Raw genomic sequence first — 25,328 nt, 5'->3', positions numbered from 1 at the left:
ATTGAAAAGAAGATGGATGCGCTCAGCGACAGCGCGAGGACGACGACAAAGTAAGAACGCGTGTGGGCGAGCGAAAAAGGCGCGTCGCGGCGAGACCCAACAAGCGAAGCGCGTACCTTTCTTCGATTTGAATCTCATCTTCAGGCGCGTCAGCAGAGGGAGCTTTTGTCCTTTCCTATCGCTCGGAAGACCGGAAGGTCGATACCCTCCAGGTGCCCTGTCACGGTGTCTATCGTGCCTGTCTCTATGTCTCTGTCTGTGGTGCCCGTCCCTGTCTCGGTCTCTGTGTTCGTCTCGAAGCCCACCCTGTCTAGGCGGTGCCCCATCCCTGCGAGTGTAACGAGAGCGACGATTCACGGAGATGGTCAGTCGCGAGCACTGAGATACGTCGCCTCGGGCGGGTGATCGATGGATACCTCACCACGTGACGTGTCGAGACGCGGAGGAAGACGGGTTCGAAATTGACGCCGACGTCTCGCTTTGGGGAGTGGCGGAAACGGCGGCGACCGCGCGCGCGGGTACACACCTTGGGATGGGGACGCCTTCTCCCTGGGGCCTCATGACGCTATACGGGTGTTCACACTACTGCGCAGGGTCCAGATCTGATTCCCTGTGTGCAGAATTCGTGTGTCTGTCTGTTGTCGACTCCGTCGATGGATGGCTAAGTTATCGACGCTCGCGTTGCTGTGGCTTTGAACTCTCAAAAGCTGATTGCCAATCCGAGTGCGCGAGTTTCCTCCTCGAGGGAGACTAGAAGCGGGAGTCTGTTGTAACCGCGTTTCACACACGCGCGCGCTGGTACGATCTCCGTATCAGTCGCTGTTACGATATCAACGCGCTGGTTGATGTAGCGGCCTCGGGCAGGCCCCGGGGTCGGTCGTCGTTAATGCAGATGATTCGCAAGCCGAGTTTTTCCGGTCGGTCGACGTCCCTTCAAAATCGAGCTGACCCGAGCAGGGCAGGGTGCCGATGCCGTGCCTCCAGACGTGCAGGCTAGTCAGATTCGCGCGCGGTCGCGGCGGCGGGGCAGGCGAGAGCCCACCCGCGTGCCGCTCGCAGCTCGTCGATGACGCGCGAACAAGCCGGCGGCGGCGGCGAGGATGCGGTATCAGCGCGCGCGAAGGCGGCTGCGGCGGACGACGCGACGCCGCCGTCGTCGTCGTCAACTTCAACTTTCCCGGGGAAGCGAGACGGCGGCGAGGACGGCTCGCCGCTGCCGTGGCAGGCGGAGGTCGACGCGGCGAAAGAGGAAGCGAAACGACGGCTCGCGAAGATGCTGTCGCGCCCTGAAGACCTCGCGAGACTCCCGGAGCTGCGCGAGCAGGTCGCGGCGAAGCTGTACAAAGCCGAGCAAGAGCTCGCGGCGAGTTTAGAAGCGTCCGTCGAGGGCGTGAGAACCGGCGTCGAGGCGCTTCACACCGCGCGCGCGGCCGTGGAACAGACGCAGGCGAACATCGCGAGGATAGAGGCGCTGTGCAAGGAACAAGAAAACGACGAGCTCTCGAGCCGGCGCGAGTTGCTTCGCGACCTCTCCGTGATGCGCGTTAATCTGAAACGAACGATCGACGACGCGAAGGCGATCATCGCCTTGCCGGAACAAGCCGCGAAGGCGATCGAGATGCTGAACGACGAAAATAATCTCTTCGCGTGCTGGGAGGAACTCACCACCCTCGCGACGAGCGCTCAACCCGCGCGCGTCGCCCTCGAAGCCGCGAGACGGCAGCCCCACGGCGGCGTGTCGCGAGCGGCGTCGAGACCGGCGGCGACGCACTTCGCCGCGATCGACGAAGCGATCGAAAAGTTCGAGGCGATCTTGTGGAGAACCGTGCACAGTTCGTTGTTCGCGGGCAGAGGAGGCAGTAAGGCGCTCGTTCGCGCGTGCAGAGTCGTGGAAGGGCAGGAACAGCTCGACGCCGAGCTCGCCGCGCAGGCGAAGGAGGACGCGGAAAAAAACAGAAACGGCGGCGACGGAGACGAGGAAAAAAACGACAAACCCGCGCCCGCCGCCGCGCCAGGGAAAGAGTACAAGAAACGAATGTTGCGAGAAGTCAGAGATGCGGTAGAGGAACGATTTACTATGACGGTGGAGAGCCTCATGGGCGACGTCGACGTCGGAGGAGGACCGTTGGACGTCCCGATGGTCTTGGAGAACATGAACGTTCTGATGCAGCAACTCACGGATGCGTTTGACTACGCTGTCCCCGCGTTTCCTCCGAAGTATCGCATTTTCGAGAGCGTCATGGCCCCGGCGTGGCACCGACACGTCTCGAAACTGATCGATAAACTCGTCGCAGTGGCTAGGGACTTGTCAAACGCGGACATCATCGTCGTCCTGAATTGGTATCAGTCTTACGCAGAGGCCATGGAAGCGTTGGGGGTGGATGTCGAGGTCGCGCCGTCGGAGCCGCCCGGAACCCCAAAGGGGGTATCAACCCCGCCTCCCTCCGTGCCTGCGGTGCCGCCTACTGTGATGAAGACCGGGGGACCGCCGCCGCCCGGGAAAACTGGACGCGGAAAAAACGCATTTGACAGCCCTGGAGGCGCTGATGGAAGCGGCGAACCTTCGGTGCTTTCCCTCGAGTCTTTTCTGGCAACCGGCGCCGGAAACGCGGCGGCGGCTATTGAGACGGTCGATGAGAAGGAAGTAGAAGGGACTAAAATGATCGATGTTGTTCACCGCAACGCTGAAGGTATCGTGCGAAACGATGGACCGGAATCCCCGGGAGTCTCAGAGGACGATGACGAAACGATGACGTATCCTGCTCGCCTGGTTGACTTGGTCGACGTGTACACTTCGCGGATGGCGCAAACCGTGCACACATGGTCCGTGAATCTCCATCGCATGACCGCGTCACAGCCCCTGAAGGCCGCGGATGATGGATCTCTGTGGACCGCGAGCGATGTCGAATTTTTCCGTCTGCTGAACGAGCAGCTCGAAGTCGCGGTAGGCGGTGGGCCTCAGCTCGTCCCCGCCGCCGCGGTTGCGATCGCGTCGATCCTGGCGGATTTCGCCGCGCAACAGCACAAGCGCCTTGGCGGCGCAGCCGCGACATCTTCGTCCACGGTCACGTCTCTATCATCACCCGTGCACTTTAGGAGGCCATCGTCGACGGCTGCCACGATGGGTCTGACGACGCAAGAAAGAGCCGCGCTCGCGGCGGCGAAGACGGTGGAATACAACGTCCTACTCGCCGGGGTGAACGATGCATCGAGATGCCATCGTCTTGCGTCCGAAATGGAGTCTTCTCTCGTCAAAGCGCTTGGATCGACTGACGCGATGGTGACACTAGCGAATAAAGGATCTGCTTCCGGCGGGGAGACTAGTATCATTCGACCCGCACTCGACGCGTTCATGAGCAACGCGGAACACTGCGCCTCCGCGGCTTCCGCGGCAGTCGTCACGGATCCGAGCGTCGTCGCCTTGTTTGCGCAACTCTTCGTCGTGGACAAGACCGGAGGCGGCGCGTGGATCGAAGGCGAAGTCACGGAAACGCTCGTGGCTACGATCGTGGATTATCTCGGAGATGTAGAGCAGTACGTCACGCGCAATTTGGCTCCTATGGTGTGCGAGGCTGTGCTCACTCGCGTCGTGAAGATCATTATCGACGCGTGCATGCGACACTTACAAGTTATTCGCCCGGGAACTGTTGATCGCATGGCAGCAGATGAAGATGTTCTCCGGGAGTGCTTCGGGGACTACTTGCCGTACAAGATTGTCGATCCATGGCTTCAACGCCTCGCTGACATACGCGACGTCGCAGCGGCGGATGACGCGGAGTCTTTCGTGCTCGCATATGGAATATTAGTGCAGTCCATGCCAGAACTCGGCCTGGAACCCGCCGAGCGTATGCTCGCGGCGAGGAAAGACATCCCGCGCGCGACTCAGCGCGCGATTCTAGAAGAATGCCGTGAGCTTCACAACAGTCAAATCGCCACGATGACGAGCGTGACCGCCGCTTCTACGGCAAAGAAAGGATTGCGATTCTAGTTGGTAGGAAAATGTAGACCAGTGCACGCGGCAACTGAAATCAGAGCTCATCCTTTTGAGCTTCTTCTATGTCGCTATCTTTCCCGTCATCCTCCTTCTGTTTCGCTTGGTTCGCTCTCAAGCACGGCGCCACTTCAGGCAATAGAATTCTCTCTAACTCGCTTTCTTGGATACCGTGTTCTCTCCCGAATGCCAGCACCTTTTCGATCACGTCTTCGGAGGATGACACCCTGAACTTAAACGTGCCCCCCGCACCCGTCTTGACGTCGACGCCGCATATAAGATGCCTGCCAGCGAGGTTATCGACCTCGCCGCCCTCTCCACTCATGAACGTCGCCATCCGGTCCCACATCATCGAATCCTCGTCTTTTTGCTCGTCGTCGTGACCGAAAGGTGGCGGGTGAACGAGCAGCTGCTTTTTCCCCGGCGGAGTCCTCTGTATGAGACGGTCGGACGTGACCGCGACTGGGTACGCGTGCCAAAGCCAATGTTCGACCGTCTCTCTGCTCGCGAGGTAAGCGTACGATCCGTAAATTTGCGACATGGACGTATCGTTCACGTACGAGAACGACCGCGCGTGCGCCCGCGGCGACGACGGGTCGACGACGACAGGTTTCAGTGCGTTCTCGCACGCTTCACCGGCGCCGGGTGAGTGACAGGCCCAGTGCCGCGCGCGGTGGTCCAAACGCACGACCGCCCAGTCCTTAGGTAGGGTTTCGTACCATGCCGTGAAATCATCCAAGGCGCCGTTCATCGGAATCGCGTCGTCTTCCAGGAAGATCGCGGCATCGTGATTCGATTCGAGCATCGTTTCATACGCGCGTAGGTGCGACAGCGAGCATCCAACTTCCGCGAGCGAGACTCGTCGTCGATTGATTTCCTCGAAGCGTCGGCCGTCCACGCGTCTTCGGATGTCTCTCAGCTCGCGCTCGGGCGTCTTCCTGACGTCCACGGCGGGTACGACCTCGAATGCCACGCTCGAGAGGGACGAGCGAAGTCTGGCGAGTCTCGCCTGGCCAACTGGATCGTCGAGGACGCTCACGACGAAGATTTTCACGGGTGCCGAGGTCGTTTCGTCGTCGAGGTCGCGTGCGCCGGATGCTTCGGACGCGGCGCACGCGAGCGCGCACAGCGCGAGTACGGCATGATGAAGAACTCGCCGCATCACAGCGCCGCGCGTGTCGACGACGAAGGACGCGCTCTCCCCCCCACCTGGCGCCAGCGCCTCTGAGGAACTCGGGAGGAAACTTCGCGATCTCCAAAGTGTCCAACAGTCCGAATGCTGCTCTCGAAAATTGCAGAAAAAAGGAAGGAAAAATCAAACATCGCGGAGGACGTAAAGCCCCTCCTCACTCCGTGTGCGCACCCACCTCTGCGGTGCACCGCGACAGAGCACATGAGAGAGCGCATGTACGGTGCCGACACGCTGATGACGCACGAGTACTCCAACGACTCGAACATGTGCGTGATGGGACGCTCGACCCGCCGGCGGCTTCGTTGTTGTTTCCCGCGCCCGACAAACACATTTGAGTCTGACGAGTCCCGCCCGCCCTACTCACGCTCTCCAGGACCGCGTGGGGACGCCATTACCAGCAGCTCCTCGAAGCGAAGCTCGACGAAGCAGCGATCGTCGCGTCACCGAGAGTATCGTCGTCCTCCCCCGTGGACGCCTTGACGAGAGCTTCCCGTCTTCACCATCATCATCATCACCAGAGGAAAACTCCCTCCGCCATCACCGCGCAAGTTTCCGCGATCGCGCAGTGCAAAAACGAGACGCGCAAAGCGCAAGACCAGTTCAAGAAGGTGTGATGTCTATCGTCAATCAGCACCCGCGCTCGGTCGCGCCGGTTACCTTTCGCGAAATAAACGTTTACCGACCCTGACTCTCTCGTCGCGTCGACAGATGGAGAAACGCGCCGTCGCCGCCGAGGAGCGCGCTGCCGAAGCCATCGTGATGGAGCGCAAGGCGCGCCACGCTCAGGAAGCGCGCGAGAAGCAGGTCGCTTCCATGCGGTTGAGGGTGCGTGTCTGTCTATTTAGTGCCCATATTCGAAAGGAACAGCGGCACCACGACGTCTATGGTGACTCCGACACTCACAACCTTCTTCCCGCTCACTCACCCACCCCGCAGCTGAATAAAATGTCGCTCGACCTGCAAAAGTCTGAAAATCAAAGGACAGAATTACGAGAATACGTCGGTAAGCTTGAAAGGAAAATTCAAAGCAAAATACCGGGGGCGGAAAGGAGAAGTCCGGCTTTCAACTCGAGTAAAGTTAAAAGCAAATTCAGCGAGGAATCGCTCCTCGAGGCGCTTTCATCGATCGAGGGCTCAAATTTGAAGTTACACAGCGCGTTACAGGTCGGCAAATCATCTCTAATTTTATTTCCTAGCCGAGAGCTGAGCTGAGCGTTTCTGCCGGCGAATTATTTATTTTGGTCTTGGTTCCGTCGAAATTTCTGATTTATTTATCGTCAACAGGAGGTCGAAGAAGCACTCGACGTCGAAGCGAAGACTTTAGGATTAGCGGACGGTGGAGCATTGTTGGAATCGTTGCGAACGCGCCGAATGTTAGAAAGCGCCGAACTCGCTCTGAAGGTGGGAACCTTTTTTTCCGAGTCACGCCGCGTCGTTGACTTAAAACAAATTCATCCACGCGCAGAGAGAAATGGACGCAAAGACCCAAGTTGAGGCGAAATTACAAAACGCAGAATTGAGAGCACAGCGAGCCGAGGAAGAATTTGGGGATCAAGAAAAAGCAGAGAGTGTTCTTTTGGTAGGACGAACTTAATCTTCGAATTCATATCCCATCGCGCGACGCGTTGCATGTTTGCCACTGTTCATCCAAACTTCCTCGTATGAATGAACACCATTTCTTTTTTTGCAGGAACGCTGCGAAGAGGTCGAGAGGGATAATCAGGCTCTTCTTGACTATATTCAAGACACGAGTGCAAAAGTTAGCCCGACACCTTCAAAAAAGACGCCGTCCTCGTCGAGAAAGTCCGAGGTCGACAAGCTTAAAGCGCTGAACGAGGAGCTCATGAGGAGCACCCGCGATGCGGTCGAAAGAGCCGCGCATTTGCAGTGGCAGATTGAGCATCAGTCGATATCCTATCCGGAAAATTCACGCGATTCCAGCAGGGATGCTGTGAAAGACGTTCAATCACAACTTGAGGTTTACAAACTAAAATGCGAACGGCTTGAGAAGCGGGTATGTTCGCTCGCGCGTTTAATTTATCTTGTCACGCGACTAATGTAATCGCATTCCCAGAATGGTGAACTGGAACAGTTAGGTCGAAGAGATACGGGTTCTCCTTTTACAACGTGAGTTTTACATTTCCAACTTGATAACTATTTCGACTAACTTCAAGTAATTTATTTGACAGTCGCTCGGCTGCGTATTCTCCAAGGAGCGTGGCGACGCATACGGTCTTGACGAGCCGAATCGATCGAATAACTGCCTTAAAGAAACGTCTTGGACTTAGCAAAGCATCGAAACACGGCGAGGTTTGTTTCATTTACCATTTCACCCTCCGCACTTGCTTGTTGTTATGTTTCCAGGGCGTTTTTCATATTTTACTGAATCATTACTCTCGCAGGGGAGTTACATCAGCAGCGACGAAGAATTGTAATTTCTATCTAGCGAGCTTGTTGACCATTTGCAATAATACTATTTTATCGCACGTTCTTCTAATTTTTCGCTACTTGTGTATCACTGCCCTTCCTCCGCTAGAAACTTTACGAGCTCGCAACCGGGACAGTTGTGCAATTTTTCGTGTATGTACACGTCGCACACGAAGCAGAACGTCTTCTTACATTTCGGGCACACTGACGGCGCGTTTTCGTTGCTCGTGGACTCGTTTCCTTCCTCAAAATCGACGTAGCAAGCGAAGCACGACGTGTGCCTTTTACCTTCATCGTCGAGGCCGAATCCTTCCTGCGTTCAGGATGAAAATATGATCAACTTTGTGCCGCGTTTGAAACCAGAGAGACACTTTTTTATTCTCACCGTGAAAGGAGGAACCGGGAATAAATGGTGATATGAGCGTGCGAGATGTGCCGATGAAACTAGGGTCAATTTGCAGACTGTGCACTGCGATGGTAATTCCTGCGATCAAAAGCAAGCGTTCGTCTCGGTCAGCTCAGGCGAAAAGTGAAATCGAAAGAAAGAATTATTTTTGTTTTCGCGTCAGCACGTGAGATGAAAAATCGAGTTTACCTCGACTCTTGATTTACACCTCGGACACACGTAGTCTCCCCCTCTACCTGAAAAGAAAGCGTCTTTGTCCAGTGGTCGCTTTTGAGGGAATCCCATCTCCACAAGACTCGGCTGGGAAACAATGAAGTGCGTTAGTTAATGAAGTTGAACGTGCTCGAGACTCGGAAAAATATCATCGCCGTGGAGGAGGCACACACCTTTGTGGATTCTTCGTTCAAAGGTGGAGGCGGCGCGTGCGCCATCAAAAGCTCCTCGAGGTGGTGTTGGGACTGCGCGACGCCGAAAATCCCACCCGTCTCTTCCGTCATTCGACGGCACACATGCATCTCCGCAGCGACGGAGACGACACTCACGCGTATCTTTGCGTTTTTAGCAGCAGCTATTGCGGTGTGCACGTTCCCTGGATCGCACGTCGAAAGCGCAGAGACGACGAACAAGACTTCCCTCGAACCGTACATCGGCAACTGCACGAGCGAAGCGTGAACTTGTTCGAGGGAATTTTGAATCGACATGTCACCCGCGGCGTCTAGGTTTTCCTTCAAAGCCGCGATGTGAGTCTCTGGATTCCCACTCAGCTCCGTGACGCGTTCGGCGATTCCGTTGCGCGTCACGACGAGGCCGAGCTGGCTGAGCGGGTTCTGGTTGAAAAACTCGCGGAAAAACTTGTACATCAGCGACGATATGACCGCGAGTCGCGAAGGTCTCATGTCTTCCTCGTTGACGGCTTGAGATAGGTCGAGGACGACGTACACGAACCGTATCATCCCCTTGCATACGTGCGAGTTCGAAGCCGCGAGCGCGATCTTCCGGCGCTTTTCCCTGTAGCCCTTGTCGCCCTGAGGAAAGAAGTGGAGAGAACCGAGCGATCGCGAAAGTTAGTTCTGTGACAACAACACAAGGGCAGGTCGTCCATACGGGCTTCAGCGGGCGGCGAGCGTGGGTGGAGCTCAAGCACTCACCGTGGTCACCCTCAACATGCCGCTCTCATCCTCGACCAGGTCCTCCCACGTGTTCTCCGATTGGTAATGCTTCTCGAACGCCCTGAGAGATGACGCCTGCTCTTCAGCGGCGAGGTCGTCGTCCTCGGGTTCGCCGTACATCGCGCCGCGATCGACGTCGGCGGTAGGTGCGTGGTCTGCACCTCTTATTCGTGTTCGCCGCGCTCTCGAGGTGTCCGCGAGGTCTTCGACGCAGACGAAGCTCTCGAGGAAGTCTTCGCACCGAGAAGTGAAAAGCGCCCGCCCGGCAAAATCAAGACTAACAGAGGACGAGGCCGTCCGAAGGCGCTGTTGGACGGGCGCCATCGAGGGAAATAAATCGGAGAAAATGTCTCGAAAATCAAACATTTTTATCAAACTTTTTTTGGCAGCGGCTCTGGCGGTTTCTCGAGGAAGAAAGAAAGTTGGGGAGCGACGTTGTAGTTCAAACCGACATCGCGCGCCCGTCCGCCGTCTTCAGCGAAACGGTCGGAGACGTCGCATCGTCATCGCTAGGGTCGCTCGGCGAGAGAGAGAACATGTCTGTCACTCTCCGGGCCAAGGTGGCCATCCTAGGTGCGCGTCGTCCCTCGGTTTATTGTTCGTTCGACGCTCCCGCTTCGTCACGGTGTTGTTCGGCAGAGAGAGATCCTCGTCTTCGCTCCCTCTCGTCGCTGACGTAAAACCACTCCACGGCTCACCTTAGGTGACCGCGCGGTTGGCAAAACCGCATTCACGCAGATGTTTCACAGCAAGGGCAAACTGTTCCCGAAGAACTACAAGCTCACGGGTGGAATGGACGTCGTCGTCGCCCCGGTTCCGATCGAAGGCACGAAAGCAGTCGTGGAGCTGTACGTGTGCGACGTCTCCGGGCACGAGATGTTCAGCGACATGATGCCGATCCTGCTCGAGAACGTGAACATGGTCATCTTGGTATACGACCAGAGCAGCAGAGAGAGCTTCGATAAGTGCGCATCGTGCCTGGAAGCGCTGAAGGCGGTGCCGTCGAACAAAGGGAAGGCGATACGAGGCGTTTTAGTCGGGAACAAGTACGACCTCGTCGGGCAGGTGATCTACGACGCAGACGGCGACGGAGAGGTTACCTCGAACGAGATCGACATGGCGAACGATAAATTAGGCAAGTTGCGTCGACGGGGGGTGAGCGTGGAAGAGGCGACGCGCTGGGCGGAGTCGAGGCAGCTCGTTTTCATGGAAACGTCTGCGCTGCCTCCGGGGAAAGACATCGCGGCTCCGTTCAAGTGGTGCGCCAACGCGTTCCACGAGTCGTACGAGGCGAGGTTAGTGCAGCTTGATAACGCTGCGTGATTATTTACGATCGTGTGAAATCGGTCCGTAGATGAATGATTAGCATTCCGTAATTCGAAAGAATATAGCTATATGGTCGTTGACCTCGTGTGCTCAATCAAGTGCGTCTTCAAGAGGCGGTTGGACCGCAGAGTGGCGCGGAGGGATCCGCGATGACCGAACGCAGCGCTGTGATGACTCTCCTCTCCTGATCGGAAAGCTCGCTCAAACCGTCGATGTTATCTGCCGCGCGGATTTCGTCGTGCATCCCGCGGATGCAATCGAAGTTCGCGTGATAAAACACCCGTGACATCGTTGGGGACCCTCCTCTCGGAATCTGGGTTTCCGTGCGTCGAAGGCGTAAGAAACGCGGCGGAATTGCGACGTTGCAACGAGCGCACAGCGTCTCCCGGTCGATGCTAGAGCTCACCGCGTTCCACTCCACGCGCCGTGTCGGTGCACCGGACGCATTGGTAGGATCGCCCGGCGTGTTCTCCGCCATCGAAGCACCGGCAGCCATAACGCGAGCGAAGAGCGCCCTGCTCTCCATGAGATTTCGAAGGACACCTGTTACCGACTGCACGGTGTCCGACACTTCGTTCATAGGCGAAATGTCCAGCTGAATCGGCGAGGAGTCTTCAGGCTGCGACGATCGACGATTTGCACTCGCGCCTCCACCAGATTGCCTCCCTTGCCTCGCCGCCGCGGTCGCCTGAGCGTGCAAGTTGAACATCTGCTGAAACGCCTGGAAATTTGGCGGCGCGCCTCCTAGCCTGATGATGGAACCACCACCACTCCCGCCGGTGATCATGGTGGCGAACGTCGCGGCAGCCGCCGCCGCCGCCGCGTTCGCAGTATTCGATCTACCGCCGCCGCTCGTGTTCGCTTGTCTGGCCTCGGCCGCAGAGCGCTCCGCGGCGTTGTCCCTCAGCTCCCTCGCGCGATCCCTCAGCGCCGCGACATCCTTCGCCGGGAGATACGGCAAGACGTATCGATCGAGCAGTCCCTGCGTCATGTGACACGGCGTGAGCGCCTTCGAGGTCGGCACTAGAAGCTTATGACGGCATATCGGGCACTGATTGTTTTTCTTTAACCACGTAGAGACGCACTCATGACAGAACAAGTGCCCGCAGCCGTTCAAGGCGTGCGGGTTCACGTACATGTCCGTGCAAATGACGCATCTCAATTCGTCGTCTAGCCACTGCGGCAGACCCGCGGACACCGCGCTCGGGTCTTCTGCGAGAAGGAAGTCGCCGCCGTCGAAACGATGGAGCAGCATGTTTCGAAAAGCGAAGCCGACGCTCCAAGGAACCGTGGAACCGGTTATGTGATGATCTTCTGACATGTCCTTGACCCAACCTGGGACATCCATCATCGCGGGTGCACCCTTCGACGGCACTGTCGGATCATCTTTGCTCGCGTTTTTCGGCGTGATCCACGTTCGCCAGTGCCACAGGGACAAATCGCGGCGCTCGGCTGCAGATCCGGTAACGACGGGGAAGACGATCTCGTACGTGTCGCCTTCACTATCCACCACCACGTTGGCTGCGTTTGAACTCGAGCCTTGATGCTCGAACACAACAGTCGTGGACGCTTTCGCGGCACCGTCCGAGCCATTGTTCTTCGCGTCGAGCGAGTCCGTAATCTTCTTGACGCCGTCGTGGAACGCGTGGCCGCAAAGTCGGAGCTTTGAGAGCGTGAGGTTGATCGCAAAACTCGGCTTCGCGATCGCGTCGCCCCGCTCGCGTTTTTGCGATTTTTGCTTTCGAGGCTTCAACGCCTGAACGAAAGCCTCCGCCACAGAGTCGTCGAGCCCGGGATTGTCCGAGAGATCGATCAACGCGAGCGAAGGGTTGAAGCTCCACGATCCGCTTTTCATATTGTTCTTCGGCCCGAGAAGACTCGCGATGCCTTTCGCGCCTTTGGCTCCTATTTGATTTCCCGACAGTTTCAACGCCCGTATGTTAGAAGGAAAAATCCAGTCATCCTCGACTGGCACCATCTTCAACGCGTCGACGAGAGCGTCCGCGCCCGCGGAGCCTATGCCACAGCTGGACAGATCGAGCACAGTCAGCGTCGTGTTGAACATGAACGAAGAACGCACTGGTCGCGGGGCTAGTGCTTTCGCGACCGCGGAGCAACCAGCGTCCCCTACGCGCGGGTTTTTACCGAGCGTCAAGCTGCGCAAGCACTCGTTGAAAATCCATCGACCGTCCGAGCTGCGTCGAGGCGTCAACGCAGCCTCCGCGATCGCCTCGCACCCCGCCGCGCCGATGTCGCTTCCGTGACCGTCTATCTCCCCCACTGACGCGGCGAAAACGCGATTATCGCTCGGCGTATCGTCTCCATCTTCTTTTTTCGTTCTCTCCCAACCCATCTGTTCCTTCGGGTACAACGCGAGCGCGATTGACTCCGCAACGAGGTCGCCGCGTTTGAACCCACCCGCGGCTGCGGTCTTTTCCATGTGATTGTACGTCTCCGAATCCCAGACCGAGGTTGCGTTGAGGAGCTTAAGACCGAAAGACACGAGCCCGGACGCGGAAGTGTGAAGTTCAAGCGCTTCGTGACACGTCTGCGTGACCATTCGCGCCACGGCAGCGGACGTGGCCGCCGTGAGCTCGGACGGCGCGACGTACTCCTGCGTCGCCGCTTGCGTCATGGAAACCTCGTTAATTCCCTGTGATCCCGACGTTTCCGCGTCTACGACGTCGCGAACGTTCGCGAATAATCGCTCGCGATCGGATCTGGACGCATCCGCGATGATATCCATCATCAGCGATCCGTCCTCCGGGTTCAGAGGCACGACGCTCTCGGCGAGGGAAACGCCCGTCTCGCTCAGCGCGTCGCGTAGAAAATCTGGCGACCGCGTGGAGAGCTTCGTCGCCGCTCGTCTCATGGAGACCAGATCGCGCTTCGAAAGCTTCACGCAGGCCTTTCCTGGACTGCGATACCCGTCCGGAGCGATGCCGTCGTCGACGAGAATCTCCTTCGCTACCGCTTCAGGCTCGGGGACGGGAGCGCGTGTCGGCTGCGTCGGCTGCGTGGGTTGCGTGGATTGCGTCGGCTGCGTGGGTTGCGTGGATTGCGTCGGTTGCGTGGACTGCGTGGACTGCGAGTGCGGCCGCGTGGTCGCGGCCGCGTTCTCGCCTGCGCGCGCGACACTCGCCCCTCCGCCTCCTGCATCCCCGCTCACGGCGTCGCCCGACCGAAACGACGTGCGCTTCGTCGGACGTCGACGCTCTTCGTCGTCGACGCCTGGCGTCGGTTCGGTCGCCGTCGCCGTCGCGGCCGCGTCGCGGGCGCCGTCTTCGCCGACGCTCTCCCTCTCCCGCGCCGTGCACGCCTCCCTCCACGCCTCTAACGCGAGCGGTCTCCTATATTCGTACCGGAACGAGTTCCGCAGCGTCTGATTCGCTCGTAGAACGTTCGCCGGGCCTCCGAACGCGATGATGTCTCCGGGCTTGAGCGGACACGGCCCGCGCGGGATGAGATTGCCGTTCAAATAAGTCCCGTTCAGCGTGTCCTTGTCCGTGACGAAGTGCGTCCCGTTCGCGTCGACGGTGATCTCCGCGTGGTTTCGCGACAGCAAGCTCGGGACTCTAGGGCAGTCGAGCTGCACGTCGTTGACCCTTTGTCTCCCCAAGGTCAACACGTCGCCGACGCGCTCGGGCGAGGGCAGGTCGATCTTGTCCGGCAGCGTCTTGGTCGTGGGCGCGTCCCTGGACACCCTTCGCAGCTCAGCGTACACGACACCGCGACCGCGATGCGTTTCGGAGACACCGGCGGCGTTCGCGTCCGCGCTCGAGCGCCCGAGGTCGTCGCCGTCGTCGGGGTGCACAGATTCGCGTCGTTCGTCGGTCGTCGTAGCCGCGACGTTCGCGCGGTCGTTCCGCTCGACCGCTCGCCCTCCCCCGCGGGCATCATCCGCGGGGGCTCCGACGTTGGAGGTTCGCCGCGTCGCACCCATCCGCGACGCGCCTGCGCAGCGTCGCGCGCACTGACGCGCGACCGTCTGTTCCCTCCGCGAAAAAGGACCCCGGTACCTGACCAGGGTGCCCGGATGCGGATTTCGATTTCGTCGTCCGAGGACAGGACGTTTGTGATGATTTCACTGACTACTGCGCCGAACTAACTAGTAGTCTACAGAGTGAACCTACGCATCGCCGGCGATCAAGCGCCCGCTCGAGACCTCATCCCCGCCGCCGCCGCCTTCCTCGTCTAAAACCTCGTACCGCATCTCGACCGCGCCGTCGCGTTTCCGATCCGGCGGCAGCGGCTCCCCCGCGGCGGCGAAGACGACGAGTCCGATCGTCACGACGGCGAGCGACGCGACGAACGAGAGACCGCTCGCCCACGACCCGAACCCTCCGAAGATCATCACTCGCGCCGCGGCGGCCCACAGATCCGCGCTCAGCATGTTCACGTTGAACGCCGCGGCGCCGCACAGCGACAACACGCTCGGCACTGCGGCGTACATCGCGAAGAGCGACGCCGCGAACGCGGCGAACAGGCAAAATCCGACGAATCCCCCAGCCTCCTTCGCGCTCGCGAGCTCCTCGGACTCGAACGCCGCGCACTGGAGACCGGAAATGCACGCGCCGATCCCTCCGACGTGCGCCAAAATTTCCCTCGCGGTCGCGCCGTCGAGGAGCGACGCTTCCTGCATCACGTTGCTGCACGCGTACAAAAACGCGGCGACGAGGACGAGAAAGTCCCCGAGCACGGGGTTCGAGCCTCCCCCGTTCGCGGACGACGACGACGACGACGACGACGACGACGACGACGACGACGACGCGTCCGCGAGGACGAGGATCGCGAGACCCGCGAACGCGACGCCGCCTCCTAAGACGTGCGCGCGAGTGAACACGCTGCCTACCGTCGCCGCGCCGAGCGCCATCGAGAACGGAATCGCCGCGCAGTCCAACAGCGTCACGCTCGTCAGGGACGTGTACTTGAACGCCTTGACGATGCAGTAGTTCGCCTGCGTGTCGATCGCGGCGAGGAGGGCGTACCTCGCGAGCGTTCTCGTGCTCTTCGTCTCGGCATCGCCCGGGTTCGCGGCGGCGGACGCCGCCGCGTCGTCGTCGTTCGTTGTTACGATTCCCGGCGTCGCGTCCGATGTCCTCGCGTCGTCCGCGGTCGCCGCCGCCGTCGTCGTCGTCGAACTACTCCGTTCGAGGTATCTCGCTCGCGCGTGCGCGGGGACGAAGTACGCTGCGAGGAGCGCGTACAAGATGAACGACTGCCACGCCGGGAAGTTCGCGCCTCTGTTGGCGAGCGCGGTGCTCGCGATCGCCGAGATCGCGGAAAGGAGCGCGCATCCCTGCGCGAGCGCGTAGCCTCTCGCCCTCGGCTCCTTGAGGAACGCCCTCGGGTCCAGCGCGTCTGTAAACGTCATGATACGTCTCACGCGCGCCTCCGACGGCGGAACATCGTCCTCCGCCGGGCGCCTCCGTCGCGCGCCTACGTGGAATGCGACGCGACGTCTCGAGCCTCTCGATTTTCAGCCGGTGCCTCTTCGACGAATTCTCCCCGCCCGACGAGCGTCGTCGTCCGCCGCTGGACGTCACACGCGCGAGCGCGAGCGCACGGGCCGCGCCGCGCGTCGCGACACTCCTTCCCCGGGTCGACGCGGTCGACTCGAGCGGACCGTCCGGTCGGGGATGGCGGCCGCGATGGGGAAGCCCGCGGTGGTCGGGCGAGCGCGCGCGCCCGGAGGCGCGTCGCGCGGGGGCTGGCGGAGCGCGACGCCGCCCACGACGGCGCGGAGGGTCGTGCACCTGCGCGCGCGCGCGAGCTCGACGTTCCGGGGCGCGCCGCTGAGCCGCGGGTCGATGATAGCGACGTCGTCCTGGCCCGCGCTGTGCGCGCTGAGGCCCGCGCGACGTCGCAAGAGCGCGGGGTCGCGGGTGATCACCTCCGCGAAGAAGAATTTCATGCCCGGGGGCGCGTCCGAGGACTCGAGCATCCCGCGCAAGAGCGTCAGCGGGTACACGGGCGCGGGCGAGTTCGAGCCCATTAACAAACCGAAGCCGCGGCTGGGGGAGATACGGCGAGGACCGATGGACTCGGACGACGTCGTCGATATCGACGTGTTCGAATCGTTCGCGGAGTCGGAGGCGACGGTGCAAGAGGCGACCCTGCAGGCGGTCGTCGAGGACGACTGGCCGCGCCTCACCGGCGAAGCGATCGCGGGGGCGTGGCGGGAGTGGCGAGAGTACGTCCTCACGAAGTTGGGCATCGCCGCGCTGTGGCTCAGCGGCATCCTCGTCGCGTCGACCGGTCTGTCGCACTACGTCGGGAGGCACTTCGTGAATCAGGCTCTGCCGTGGATGTCCGCGACGGTGTCGCAAGCCGCGAACCGTCCGATTCGCATCGGTCGATGCAAAGGTCTGTGGCCCACGGGGCTGCTAGGCGTGGGTTCTCTCGTGGACGTAGGTCCGCTCGTGATAGGTCCCGCGGAGGCGGAACGGTCGATCGTGGAAGTCGCGAAAGTGAAGCTCTCGCTTCGACCGATTGCGTCGTTGCTTCAATTTCGAATCGTCGTCGCCGCGCACCTCGAAGGCGTGCAGGCGACGTTGAGGCAAGGCGACAACAGCTCTTGGCTCGGGTTCCCGGACGACACGATCCCGATATCCGCCCGGCCGACGATCTCGCTCCCGAAACGAGCGGGTGACGCGGACGGAAGCGGCGGCGGCGGTCCTAAACTCGCGCTCGAGTCGGTGAGAGTCGCGAACGGCACCGCGTCGCTTCACCTCGCCGGGGACCCGGACCCGAGGCTGTTGAAACGGCTGAACGGCACGGTGAACATCTCGAATAAAGGGCGCTTAGAGATCGACGCGACCGTGAACCCGGTGAGCCGCGGCGTCCCGCCCGCGGAGCGAATCGTCACGATGAAGAGCGACACGCTCCCGAGGAATTTACGCGCGGAACAGACCGAGGCGGAGGTACGATCTCTCGCGCGGGAGGTCGCGCGCGGGACCGACGGCGGGACGATCCGCGCGTACATAAGTCTCGTTCCGCCCAGCGCGGACGAGGACAGGAAGAACGTCGAGGAGATCAAACCGAATCCCCCAGGGTTTTGGCCGCACCACAGGAACGATCTGAAGGTGCGCATCCAGCTGAACAACACGAGTGCGGCGGTCGTGGAGAGGACGATCCCCGGGTTACCGCTCGACGTCAGCGCCGGGCGGCTCGACGGCGAACTGCGGCTGCGCTGCAACGACACGGACAGCTGGCGATTCCCCGAGTTTGGAGGACAGATACGCGCCAGAGGGCTGAACTTCCACTTCTTCGACTCCCCGGATAGCTTCGCGGACACGGACGCGGACCTCGTGTTCGAAGGGAAGCGCCTGTACCTGCACGGGGGGAAAGGGCACTACGGCGCGGTGCCGCTGACCGCGTCGGGTGATTTGGACTTGTGCCCGGGGGAGAAGGACATGGCGAAACTACGAGAGCTGCGAGAGAACGGCATGGACGCGCCGAGACCGGAGGTGGTGCAGTCCGGATCGGGGCTCAGCGGCGAGTACAGAATTTCCGCGCAAGTCCAAAGAGTAGACGCGCACGCGCTCCGGGAAACCCTGGGCGTGCGACCGCCGCCGAGACCGGTCGCGGGCGCGCTTCGGGGCAACCTGTACGTCGGCGGACCGCTGGACTTCCCGATATTCACCGGGAACGTGGAGACGATCCCGCCGCTCCCCGAGGATCTCACGCGCGCGGAGCCGGGGTCGGAAGCCGCGCTCGCGGAGGACGCGATTCGAGCGGGCGCCGCGGACGGCGCCGTCGGCGCGTACGACTGCTTCGCCGTGAAAGACGCGCGCGCGGTGTTCACCGTCGACACGTGGACGCAGAAGCTGACGTTACACGAAGCGGAAGCGTCCCCGCTCGCGGGCGGCGAAGGGCGAGCGTCTGGGACCGTGCGTCTCGACCTCAACGCGTTGTCGCACCCTAACGCGGTGAACGTCGAGATGGAAGCGGAGGGCTTCGACCCCAGAAGCGTCGTGAACTCGTTCGCGATGAAAGGCGCGACGGCGTCCGCGGCGCGAGCGGACGAGGCGAAGCTCGCGTCGACGAGTGAGAGCGAGACGGAGCGATGGGTCGCGGCGTTGCCGGGCGGGCTGAAGCATCTATTCGCTTCGGACGGTCCCCTGAGCGGGATGGTCGAGCAACTCGCGAGCGAGCAAGCCGTCGACGCCGGCGCGGGGAAATCGGCGAACGCGAACACGTTCGGGATCCCCCCCGCGTTGTACGACAAGATCGTGCCCTCGTCCCCCGGGGTGGCGAAGGCGACCATCGTGGGTCCGCACGCGGCTCCGAAGGTGGACGCAACGTGGGCGGTGGAGGGCGCGGACATCGCGGGGGATCTGAGCATCACGCGACAGCGCGTGTCCGCGACGGTGAACGCGCCCGCGGTCGAGTTCAAGACGGTCGCGGAGACGAGTTACCCTCCGTTGGAAGTCGCGCTCGCGGCGAGGACGATCGACGAATCGCTCGCGGCGGGAAGGCCGTCGTTCACCGCCGCGGAGATTGACGCGACGCTCCGGTCGCTCGACCTTGCCGCGCTCGTCGTCGCGGAGGACGACCTAGCTCGACTCGCGCCGCCGGACCGTCTGCGTCTGCGTCTGTCCGGCTCCGTGAAGGTGAAAGGCTCCGTCGAAGGCGCCGGCGGCGCGACCGCGGCGTCGCTCCCGAAGGTCACGCCTGCGTCGAGGGACGCGGCGAACAAAGCCGCGGATGCGTTCTCGCTGAGCGGCGTCGATCACGCGCCGTCGTCCCCGTACGTGTGCTCCCCGGACGGGAAGGACGACCCGGTCTTCAAAGGGAAGGTGAACCTCGACGGGTTCAGAGTGAACCAGCTCCAGCTCGCGCCCAGGTTAGCGGGGGAGGTGGACGCGAGCCTGTCCGCGGTGAACGTCAACGCGCGCGGTCGCGCGGACGAGCACCTCCGGTTTCGGTTCGATAACCCCGCGGCGGCGCCGGCGGCATCGAGCTCCGCGCCCGCGGCGACGGACGCGCAGGAGCCCCCCGCGTCCGCGATGTCGATGTCGATTCGGCGCGGCTTGCTGCGCGCGGAGGTGAGCGGCTCGGACGGGCGCGGCGTGCTAGACGTCGCGGGGCTTCGTTTAGACGACCTCGAGCTCGCGTCGCTGCGCGGCCGCGTCGAACGCGCGAAGATCAACGTCGATCTCCGCGAGAAGCTCGGCGCCGCGACGCTCCGCGTGCAGCAGCCGAGGCTCAGCGGCGTGCAAGGCGAGGTCCTGGACGCGGACGCGTCTTGGAACGGTCGCGTCGTGCGCCTCGAGCGCGCGGCGTTGGATCAGCGACGGTCGAAGTACACGCTCAAGGGCGAGCACTGCTTGGACGACGCGGTCTGGGCGTCGTTGCCGCCGCCGCGACCGGAGCCGCCGGTGGTCTTGCCGTCCGTCGAGGAACAGATCGCGGCGGAGATCGTCGCGGACGGGGCGACGGACGAAGCGCCCGCGCGCGCGATGGACGTCGACGTGCCGTCGGCGTCGCGCGCGTCCGTGGAGACGGTCGACCTCGCCTCGCGCGCGGCGTCCGAGGACGACGTCGCGAGCGTCGTGGACGAGCTCGTGGACGAGCTCGTGGCCGCCGCGGAGGGTCTCGAGGACGCGCCCGTCGCGATGAACGCCGCGATAGAGGAGACGAGCACGAAAAAGCGCCCCGAGTTCGTGAGGCGTTTGTTTTCCAACGTTCGTCGGCTCTTCGGCGGGGCGTCCACGCGCGCGGAGACGGCGGCGGCGGCGCCGACGGCGACGGCGACGGCGACCGAGGCGGCGACCGCGGACGCGGCGACCGAAGAGGTCACCGCGCCCGAAACGCCGGTCGTCGACGTCGACGAGAGGGACATCGCGCGCGTCGTCGAGGAGACGATCGACTCGACCGTCGAGGAGATCGCGCGAGAGGTCGCGAACGTCGCGGCGGAGACGGAAGACGCGGCGGTCGTCGAGGAAGACGCCGCGGAGACCGACGCCGCGCCCGCGGCGGCGGAAGAGACCGAGGCGTCGATGAACCTCTCGCAGATGATCCCCCCGAACGCGAACAACATCGTGGACGACTACCGCGAGTTTATGACCGACGAGCCAGTCGCGAGCGCGGAACAAGACGTCGCAGAGGAGAAGCCGAGCTCGAGCAACCCGCTCGCGGGGGTGATGGATCGTCTCACCGCGATCGCGACGAAGGTCAAGAGTTTCCCTGAGGGGAACCAAAGCGAGGAGTCCGCCGCCGCGGCGATGGATTCAAACGCGGCGACGGAGGGCGATCTCGAGAGCTTGGTCACGGAAGAACCCGCGACGCCGGTAGAGGAGATGGACCCCGGCGCGTGGAGGCTCATGCTCGCGGTCCCGCAGGCGGATGTCGAGGAGATGCTCCCCGCGGTGCGTCTCGCCGCGGTGTTACGCGAAGGCGCGACGCCGCTGGAGTACACGCGCGCGAAGGACCACTTCCTTCACGAGGTGCGCAAGTTGGCGATAACCGCCTCCGAGGAGCTCGGGAGGCAGCTCGACCAGGCCGCGGCGGTGCTCGCCGCGGAGCAAAGGGCCGCGGGAAGGACCGCGAAGATTGGCGCGGACGCCGCGAACACGGACGCGCCCGTGCAACTCCCCGGGTTGCAAGATTTGAAGGGCCGCTGGAGGGGCGTCGTCGAAGTGAAAGGCGGCGCCGGGGCGTCGATCGTGTCCGACTCAGGGAGCCCGGCGTCGAACATCACCGCGGTCGACTTTGACGTCGAAGGGAACGAGTGGCAGTGGGGACAATACCAAGTGCAGTCCGTGCAAGCGCAAGGGAACGTCGACGCCGTGGAGGGTCTGCACTTGCGCCGGCTCGAGCTCAAATCCGACGGCGCTGTCGTGAAACTGGACGGGAACCTGTTCGGGGAGACGCAAAACGCCGCGTTCGCGGTCATCGACCTCCCCGCGCAGAGGCTCGCGCCGATCATTCATCACATAACCTCCGCGGCGAGCGCGTCCGCGGGTGCGCCGCCGCCTCCGCCGCCGCCGCTGCCGACCATCACGGGAACGCTGTTCGTCTCCGGCGACATCGGCGGGTCGCCTTCGTCGCCGACCGGCAGCGTGCGCGCGCACCTCAGCGAAGGGCGCATCGGGAGCGTGAAGCTCGGCCACGCGAACGCGTCCGCGGAGGTGACGCCCTCGCGCACCGCGCGGTTCCACGCGGAGGCGAACCCGGCGTCGAGCAGCAAGAGGAACGCGACGATCACCCCCGGTCATTTGCGCCTGAGCGGCGTCCTGCCGTTGCCGGACGCGGAGGACCGCAGCGTCGCGGTCGACTGGTCCGTGCAGGACGGCGGGATGCACCTCGTGAGCGCGCTGTCCGCCCCGAGCCTCGGGAGCGCCGGGCCCGTGGAGTGGCAAGCCGGCGGCGCGGACATCACGCTCGCGGTCAGAGGGACGCTCGCGGACCCGGTGTACGACGGCGCCGCGGTCATCACGCGCGCGAAAATCGTCTCCCCGCTTCTGCAGCGGCCGCTGTATCCGGTCAGCGCGAACGTGCGGATTCAGCGGAACACGCTGTACGCGGACCACTTCGACGCGAAGTGCGGTCCGAGAGGATCGATCAAGATCCGCGGCGCGGTCCCGGTGCTGCAACCGCGACGCGGCGCGAGCGGGGAGACGTGGGAAGGGTTGGTCGCGCGCGCGGACGTGCAAGGAGGCATCCGCGCGGAGGCGTCCGGGGTCGAAGTCCGCGCGCGCGCGGTGTACAGCGGTCGCTTGGACGCGGATCTCGTCGTCAAGGGGACGCTTCTCGAGCCCGAGATCGGCGGCTCGCTTCGTTTGTCCAAGGGCACGGCGTTCATTCAACCGAACGCGGCCCCGAGCGGCGGCGTCAGCGCGGCCAGCCGCCCCGGCTCAACGAGCACCGGCGGATTTTTCGGAAGAGAAGCGCGAAGAAGCCTCGCGGGTTTCTTACAGCGCGCGTCGCCGCCCGGGACGCCCGCGAAGGGCGGTAAGACGGCGGACAAGGACGCGAGCGCACTCGAGCAGCTCCCGCTGCGTTTCCGCGGCTTGCGACTCATCGTCGGCCCGGAACTCAGCGCGGTGTACCCCTTCGTCTTAAACTTTGGCGTCGGCGGCGAGGTTGAGGTGAACGGCGCCGCGGATCCGGTGCTGATTCGCCCGAGCGGCGCGATCAACTTCGAGAGAGGCGACATCAATCTCGTCGCGACGCAGGTCCGTCTGTCCAGGGAGCACCCGAACCGCGCGGTTTTCGTCCCCGAGCACGGTTTAGACCCGACGCTCGACGTCTCTCTCGTGGGCGCGGACATTCGCGCGCTCGTGCAAGGCAAGGCGTCGAACTGGACCGAGAATTTGGTCATCACGAGCGGCAGCGGGCGAGCCGGGGCGAAGGCCGCGGCCGTCGTCGGCGGCGGCACCGTGGGCGGTAAGGTCGTCGGCGGCGTCGGCACCGGGGACCAGATCGTCGGCCCGAACGACCGAGACGCCGCCGTCGCAGAGGCGGCGAGGATTTTCGAAGGGCAACTCACGGAGAGCCTCCTGGAACAGGACGGCCAGCTCGCGTTCTCGAACCTCGCGGCGAGCACGGTCGCGACGCTCATGCCGAAGATCGAGACCGGGGGACAGCTCGGGAAGGCGCGATGGAGGGTCACGACCGCGCCGTCGATCCCGGGTTTGTTGTCGCTGGACCCGAGCACGGATCCCTTCCGGAATATCTCGCAGTTTTCCTTGGGGTCGGACTGGGAGCTCATGTTAGGCGACTCTCTGCAGGCGACGATGTCGAGGAAGCTCAAGGAGAGCGAGATGCAGACGACGTTCGCGCTCGTGTACAAGCTCACGGACAAGCTGAACATGCAGCTGAACAGCGAGTCGTCCACGGCGACGCGCCTGCTCTTCGAGTTTACGACGAACGCTCGCGGAAAGTAAACCTTTTGTTGTTTGCCTCGTAGAAATTGTTAGAAAGACACAAACCGTGCACGTCACGTCCTGCGCTCGTCACACAGGATGTCGCTCGACGGCGACGACGCCGCGGACGCGACGCCGCCCGCGTCGTTCCAGCTCCAACCTGCTCCGAACCCGGAGTGGACCCCCGGGACGAAGCAGCCGCTCCCGTTCGCGAACGATGCGATGCTTCCGTTCGATCCGAAGGACCTCAAGTCGTGCTACCCGCTCATGATATCCGCGGTGGTCCCGAGGCCTATCGCGTTCGTCTCTTCCCTGAGCGCGGACGGCGTCGGGAACCTCTCGCCCTTCTCGTACGCGACGGTGATCTCGCACGACCCCCCGTGCGTGATGTTCAGCGCGTGCCGCAAGCCGGGCGGGGCGAAGAAGGACACGTGGGCGAACATCGAAGCGACGAAGGAGTTCGTCGTGTGCGTGATGTCCGAGTGGTTCGTGAACGCCGCGAACCACACGTGCGGGAACTTCGACGCCGAGGACGACGAGTTCGACCTCTCCGGCTTGACGCGCGTGCCGTCCGCGAAGGTGAAGCCGCCCCGGGTGAAGGAGTCCGCGTTTCACATGGAGTGCAAGTTGCGGCACAGTTACGACGTGACCAACGCGGACGGCGTCGTCACGGCGACGGCGATCGTAGGAGAGGTCGTGATGTTCCACATCCACGAGGCGGTCGCGAACGTGGAATGGGAAGGGAAACCGAGGGTGGACATGGCTCGATACGCGCCCGTGTGCCGATTAGGCGGGGACACGTACGGACGAGTCGGAAGCGGGTACGATTTGCCTCGCCCGGATCGCCCCGCCGCGGGGAGGTAGGCGAGGCGATGCACTGCGATCGCTCGGTCGAGCGAGTGGACTCGCGTGGTGATTCACTCTCTCTCTCTCTCTTACGCGTGCAAGTAGCTAGTTTTGTAGTGCTATGACGAATCGCGACGCCCGTGAATCCTTCACTTCGCCGCCTCGATCCTCTTCCTCATCTCGTTCAGACGCTTCGCGTTCGTGTCGAACTCGCCTTCGTAGTCCTCGAACGGCACGCACAAATCCGCGATGTCGATCGCCTTCTCGTTGCACACCTGAATCGCCTCGTACTGGTTCGTCCTGATCTGAATCTGCCCCAGCATCTTCGTCGGGAGGTACTTGCTGTCCCCGGTTTTCGGCGGCTTCCAGCTCTTCGGCATCCATTCCTCCCCATCGCCGAAAGGGTACTGGTCCCCGGGGACGTCGAAGTCGTAGTACAAGTCCGTGAGGTCGATGCCGTAGCTCTCAGCTTTCGCGATCGCCTCCTCGACGCGCTTCTCGAGCGCCGCGGAGGACGCGAACGAGACCCCCGCGGCGCCGGCGGCGACGGCGAGGAACGCGACGGCGCCCGACGCGCCGTCTGCGATCTGCCCGAGCTCGTTCACCCCGGCGACGCGCGGGACGAGCGCGACGCCGCGCTTGGAGGCGACGTTCTGCTTGCGGAGCGTCGTCGTCAGCGCGGCGGTCGACGTGCTCGCGGCGGCTGAGGAGACGATGGACGGCGACGGAACGGGATGATTGATGTTAATACGCGAGACGCCAGTTGGCACGGATGGATGGATGTGTGCGACTGTCGTTCCGCGGACGGAGACGACGCCGGGGCGGGAACGAACGAGGGAGACGCGACGCGCGCGCGCGTCTGGACGAGGTGCGCGGGTTGGAACGCACCCATGGCGAAGGACATGACGATCGTGCGGCGTGTGCTGCGTGCGAGGCGCGTTGGAGAGTGTCGCTCGGCGCCTTGGCGCAACTTTCCTATTGGCTCTGATACAGATTCGCCCTGATCGCGCTTCTCGCGCCAACGCAATCGAAATGCCATTTCCGGAACCCCCTATCATAGCTAGTGCCGACACGAGACAGACACTCCGAATCGCGCGGT

At 62.4% G+C, this 25,328-nt stretch overlaps 11 protein-coding genes across 11 annotated transcripts; 6 read left to right on the top strand and 5 right to left on the bottom strand.

The window, feature by feature from the left end:
• Window positions 1-1,037: 1,037 nt before the first annotated feature.
• Window positions 1,038-3,988, top strand: MICPUCDRAFT_48393 (uncharacterized protein; the record flags this gene model as incomplete). The annotated part of the gene is made up of 1 exon (XM_003062097.1): window positions 1,038-3,988. The coding sequence occupies exon 1, from the start codon at window positions 1,067-1,069 to the stop codon at window positions 3,986-3,988; it is 2,922 nt and encodes a 973-aa protein (XP_003062143.1). The 5' UTR covers window positions 1,038-1,066.
• Window positions 3,989-4,054: 66 nt separating this feature from the next.
• Window positions 4,055-5,153, bottom strand: MICPUCDRAFT_51652 (glycosyltransferase family 25 protein; the record flags this gene model as incomplete). The annotated part of the gene is made up of 2 exons (XM_003061887.1): window positions 4,055-4,079; window positions 4,114-5,153. The coding sequence occupies 2 exons, from the start codon at window positions 5,151-5,153 to the stop codon at window positions 4,055-4,057; spliced, it is 1,065 nt and encodes a 354-aa protein (XP_003061933.1).
• A 738-nt stretch (window positions 5,154-5,891) lies between these two features.
• MICPUCDRAFT_51651 (uncharacterized protein) lies at window positions 5,892-6,395 on the top strand (the record flags this gene model as incomplete). Its single annotated transcript, XM_003062096.1, has 1 exon — window positions 5,892-6,395. The coding sequence occupies one exon, from the start codon at window positions 5,892-5,894 to the stop codon at window positions 6,393-6,395; it is 504 nt and encodes a 167-aa protein (XP_003062142.1).
• Window positions 6,396-7,698: 1,303 nt separating this feature from the next.
• On the bottom strand, window positions 7,699-9,305 carry MICPUCDRAFT_21068 (uncharacterized protein; the record flags this gene model as incomplete). Its single annotated transcript, XM_003061886.1, has 5 exons — window positions 7,699-7,923; window positions 7,996-8,094; window positions 8,206-8,316; window positions 8,403-9,041; window positions 9,165-9,305. The coding sequence occupies 5 exons, from the start codon at window positions 9,303-9,305 to the stop codon at window positions 7,699-7,701; spliced, it is 1,215 nt and encodes a 404-aa protein (XP_003061932.1).
• Window positions 9,306-9,653: 348 nt separating this feature from the next.
• Window positions 9,654-10,586, top strand: MICPUCDRAFT_35527 (uncharacterized protein). Its single transcript, XM_003062095.1, has 3 exons — window positions 9,654-9,758; window positions 9,889-10,241; window positions 10,326-10,586. The coding sequence occupies exons 1-3, from the start codon at window positions 9,722-9,724 to the stop codon at window positions 10,506-10,508; spliced, it is 573 nt and encodes a 190-aa protein (XP_003062141.1). The 5' UTR covers window positions 9,654-9,721; the 3' UTR covers window positions 10,509-10,586.
• A 31-nt stretch (window positions 10,587-10,617) lies between these two features.
• MICPUCDRAFT_51648 (uncharacterized protein) lies at window positions 10,618-14,454 on the bottom strand (the record flags this gene model as incomplete). Its single annotated transcript, XM_003061885.1, has 1 exon — window positions 10,618-14,454. The coding sequence occupies one exon, from the start codon at window positions 14,452-14,454 to the stop codon at window positions 10,618-10,620; it is 3,837 nt and encodes a 1,278-aa protein (XP_003061931.1).
• Window positions 14,455-14,640: 186 nt separating this feature from the next.
• On the bottom strand, window positions 14,641-15,885 carry MICPUCDRAFT_51647 (uncharacterized protein; the record flags this gene model as incomplete). Its single annotated transcript, XM_003061884.1, has 1 exon — window positions 14,641-15,885. The coding sequence occupies one exon, from the start codon at window positions 15,883-15,885 to the stop codon at window positions 14,641-14,643; it is 1,245 nt and encodes a 414-aa protein (XP_003061930.1).
• On the top strand, window positions 15,884-17,912 carry MICPUCDRAFT_69917 (uncharacterized protein; the record flags this gene model as incomplete). Its single annotated transcript, XM_003062094.1, has 1 exon — window positions 15,884-17,912. A coding segment is annotated over one exon (2,029 nt), but the record flags the coding sequence as incomplete, so codon positions are not given.
• A 991-nt stretch (window positions 17,913-18,903) lies between these two features.
• Window positions 18,904-23,460, top strand: MICPUCDRAFT_28857 (uncharacterized protein). The gene is made up of 4 exons (XM_003062093.1): window positions 18,904-19,855; window positions 20,726-21,025; window positions 21,068-22,882; window positions 22,979-23,460. The coding sequence occupies exons 1-4, from the start codon at window positions 19,523-19,525 to the stop codon at window positions 23,402-23,404; spliced, it is 2,874 nt and encodes a 957-aa protein (XP_003062139.1). The 5' UTR covers window positions 18,904-19,522; the 3' UTR covers window positions 23,405-23,460.
• A 145-nt stretch (window positions 23,461-23,605) lies between these two features.
• On the top strand, window positions 23,606-24,247 carry MICPUCDRAFT_20841 (uncharacterized protein; the record flags this gene model as incomplete). Its single annotated transcript, XM_003062092.1, has 1 exon — window positions 23,606-24,247. One exon carries the CDS (start codon window positions 23,606-23,608, stop codon window positions 24,245-24,247), a length of 642 nt encoding a protein of 213 aa, XP_003062138.1.
• A 131-nt stretch (window positions 24,248-24,378) lies between these two features.
• On the bottom strand, window positions 24,379-25,287 carry MICPUCDRAFT_51644 (uncharacterized protein; the record flags this gene model as incomplete). The annotated part of the gene is made up of 1 exon (XM_003061883.1): window positions 24,379-25,287. The coding sequence occupies one exon, from the start codon at window positions 25,285-25,287 to the stop codon at window positions 24,379-24,381; it is 909 nt and encodes a 302-aa protein (XP_003061929.1).
• Window positions 25,288-25,328: the final 41 nt, after the last annotated feature.

The sequence above is a fragment of the Micromonas pusilla genome (genome assembly GCF_000151265.4).
Source record: "Micromonas pusilla CCMP1545 genomic scaffold MICPUCscaffold_11, whole genome shotgun sequence".
NCBI classification, from domain to species: domain Eukaryota; kingdom Viridiplantae; phylum Chlorophyta; class Mamiellophyceae; order Mamiellales; family Mamiellaceae; genus Micromonas; species Micromonas pusilla.
The sequence above is the reverse complement of the archived record's forward strand: the minus strand, read 5'-3'. Positions and strand labels throughout refer to the sequence as shown.

Excerpts from the sequence above, each read along its gene's own strand:
- MICPUCDRAFT_35527 (XM_003062095.1), top strand. The coding sequence starts at position 9,722 with ATGTCTGTCACTCTCCGGGCCAAGGTGGCCATCCTAG. Across the intron at positions 9,759-9,888 it reads GGCCAAGGTGGCCATCCTAG|GTGACCGCGCGGTTGGCAAA; the intron begins GTGCGCGTCGTC and ends GGCTCACCTTAG. Across the intron at positions 10,242-10,325 it reads TCGGGAACAAGTACGACCTC|TTGCGTCGACGGGGGGTGAG; the intron begins GTCGGGCAGGTG and ends AAATTAGGCAAG.
- MICPUCDRAFT_28857 (XM_003062093.1), top strand. The coding sequence starts at position 19,523 with ATGTCGATGTCGATTCGGCGCGGCTTGCTGCGCGCGGAGGTGAGCGGC. Across the intron at positions 21,026-21,067 it reads AGCTCGACCAGGCCGCGGCG|ATTGGCGCGGACGCCGCGAA; the intron begins GTGCTCGCCGCG and ends AGGACCGCGAAG. Across the intron at positions 22,883-22,978 it reads GGGCGAAGGCCGCGGCCGTC|GCGGCGAGGATTTTCGAAGG; the intron begins GTCGGCGGCGGC and ends GCCGTCGCAGAG.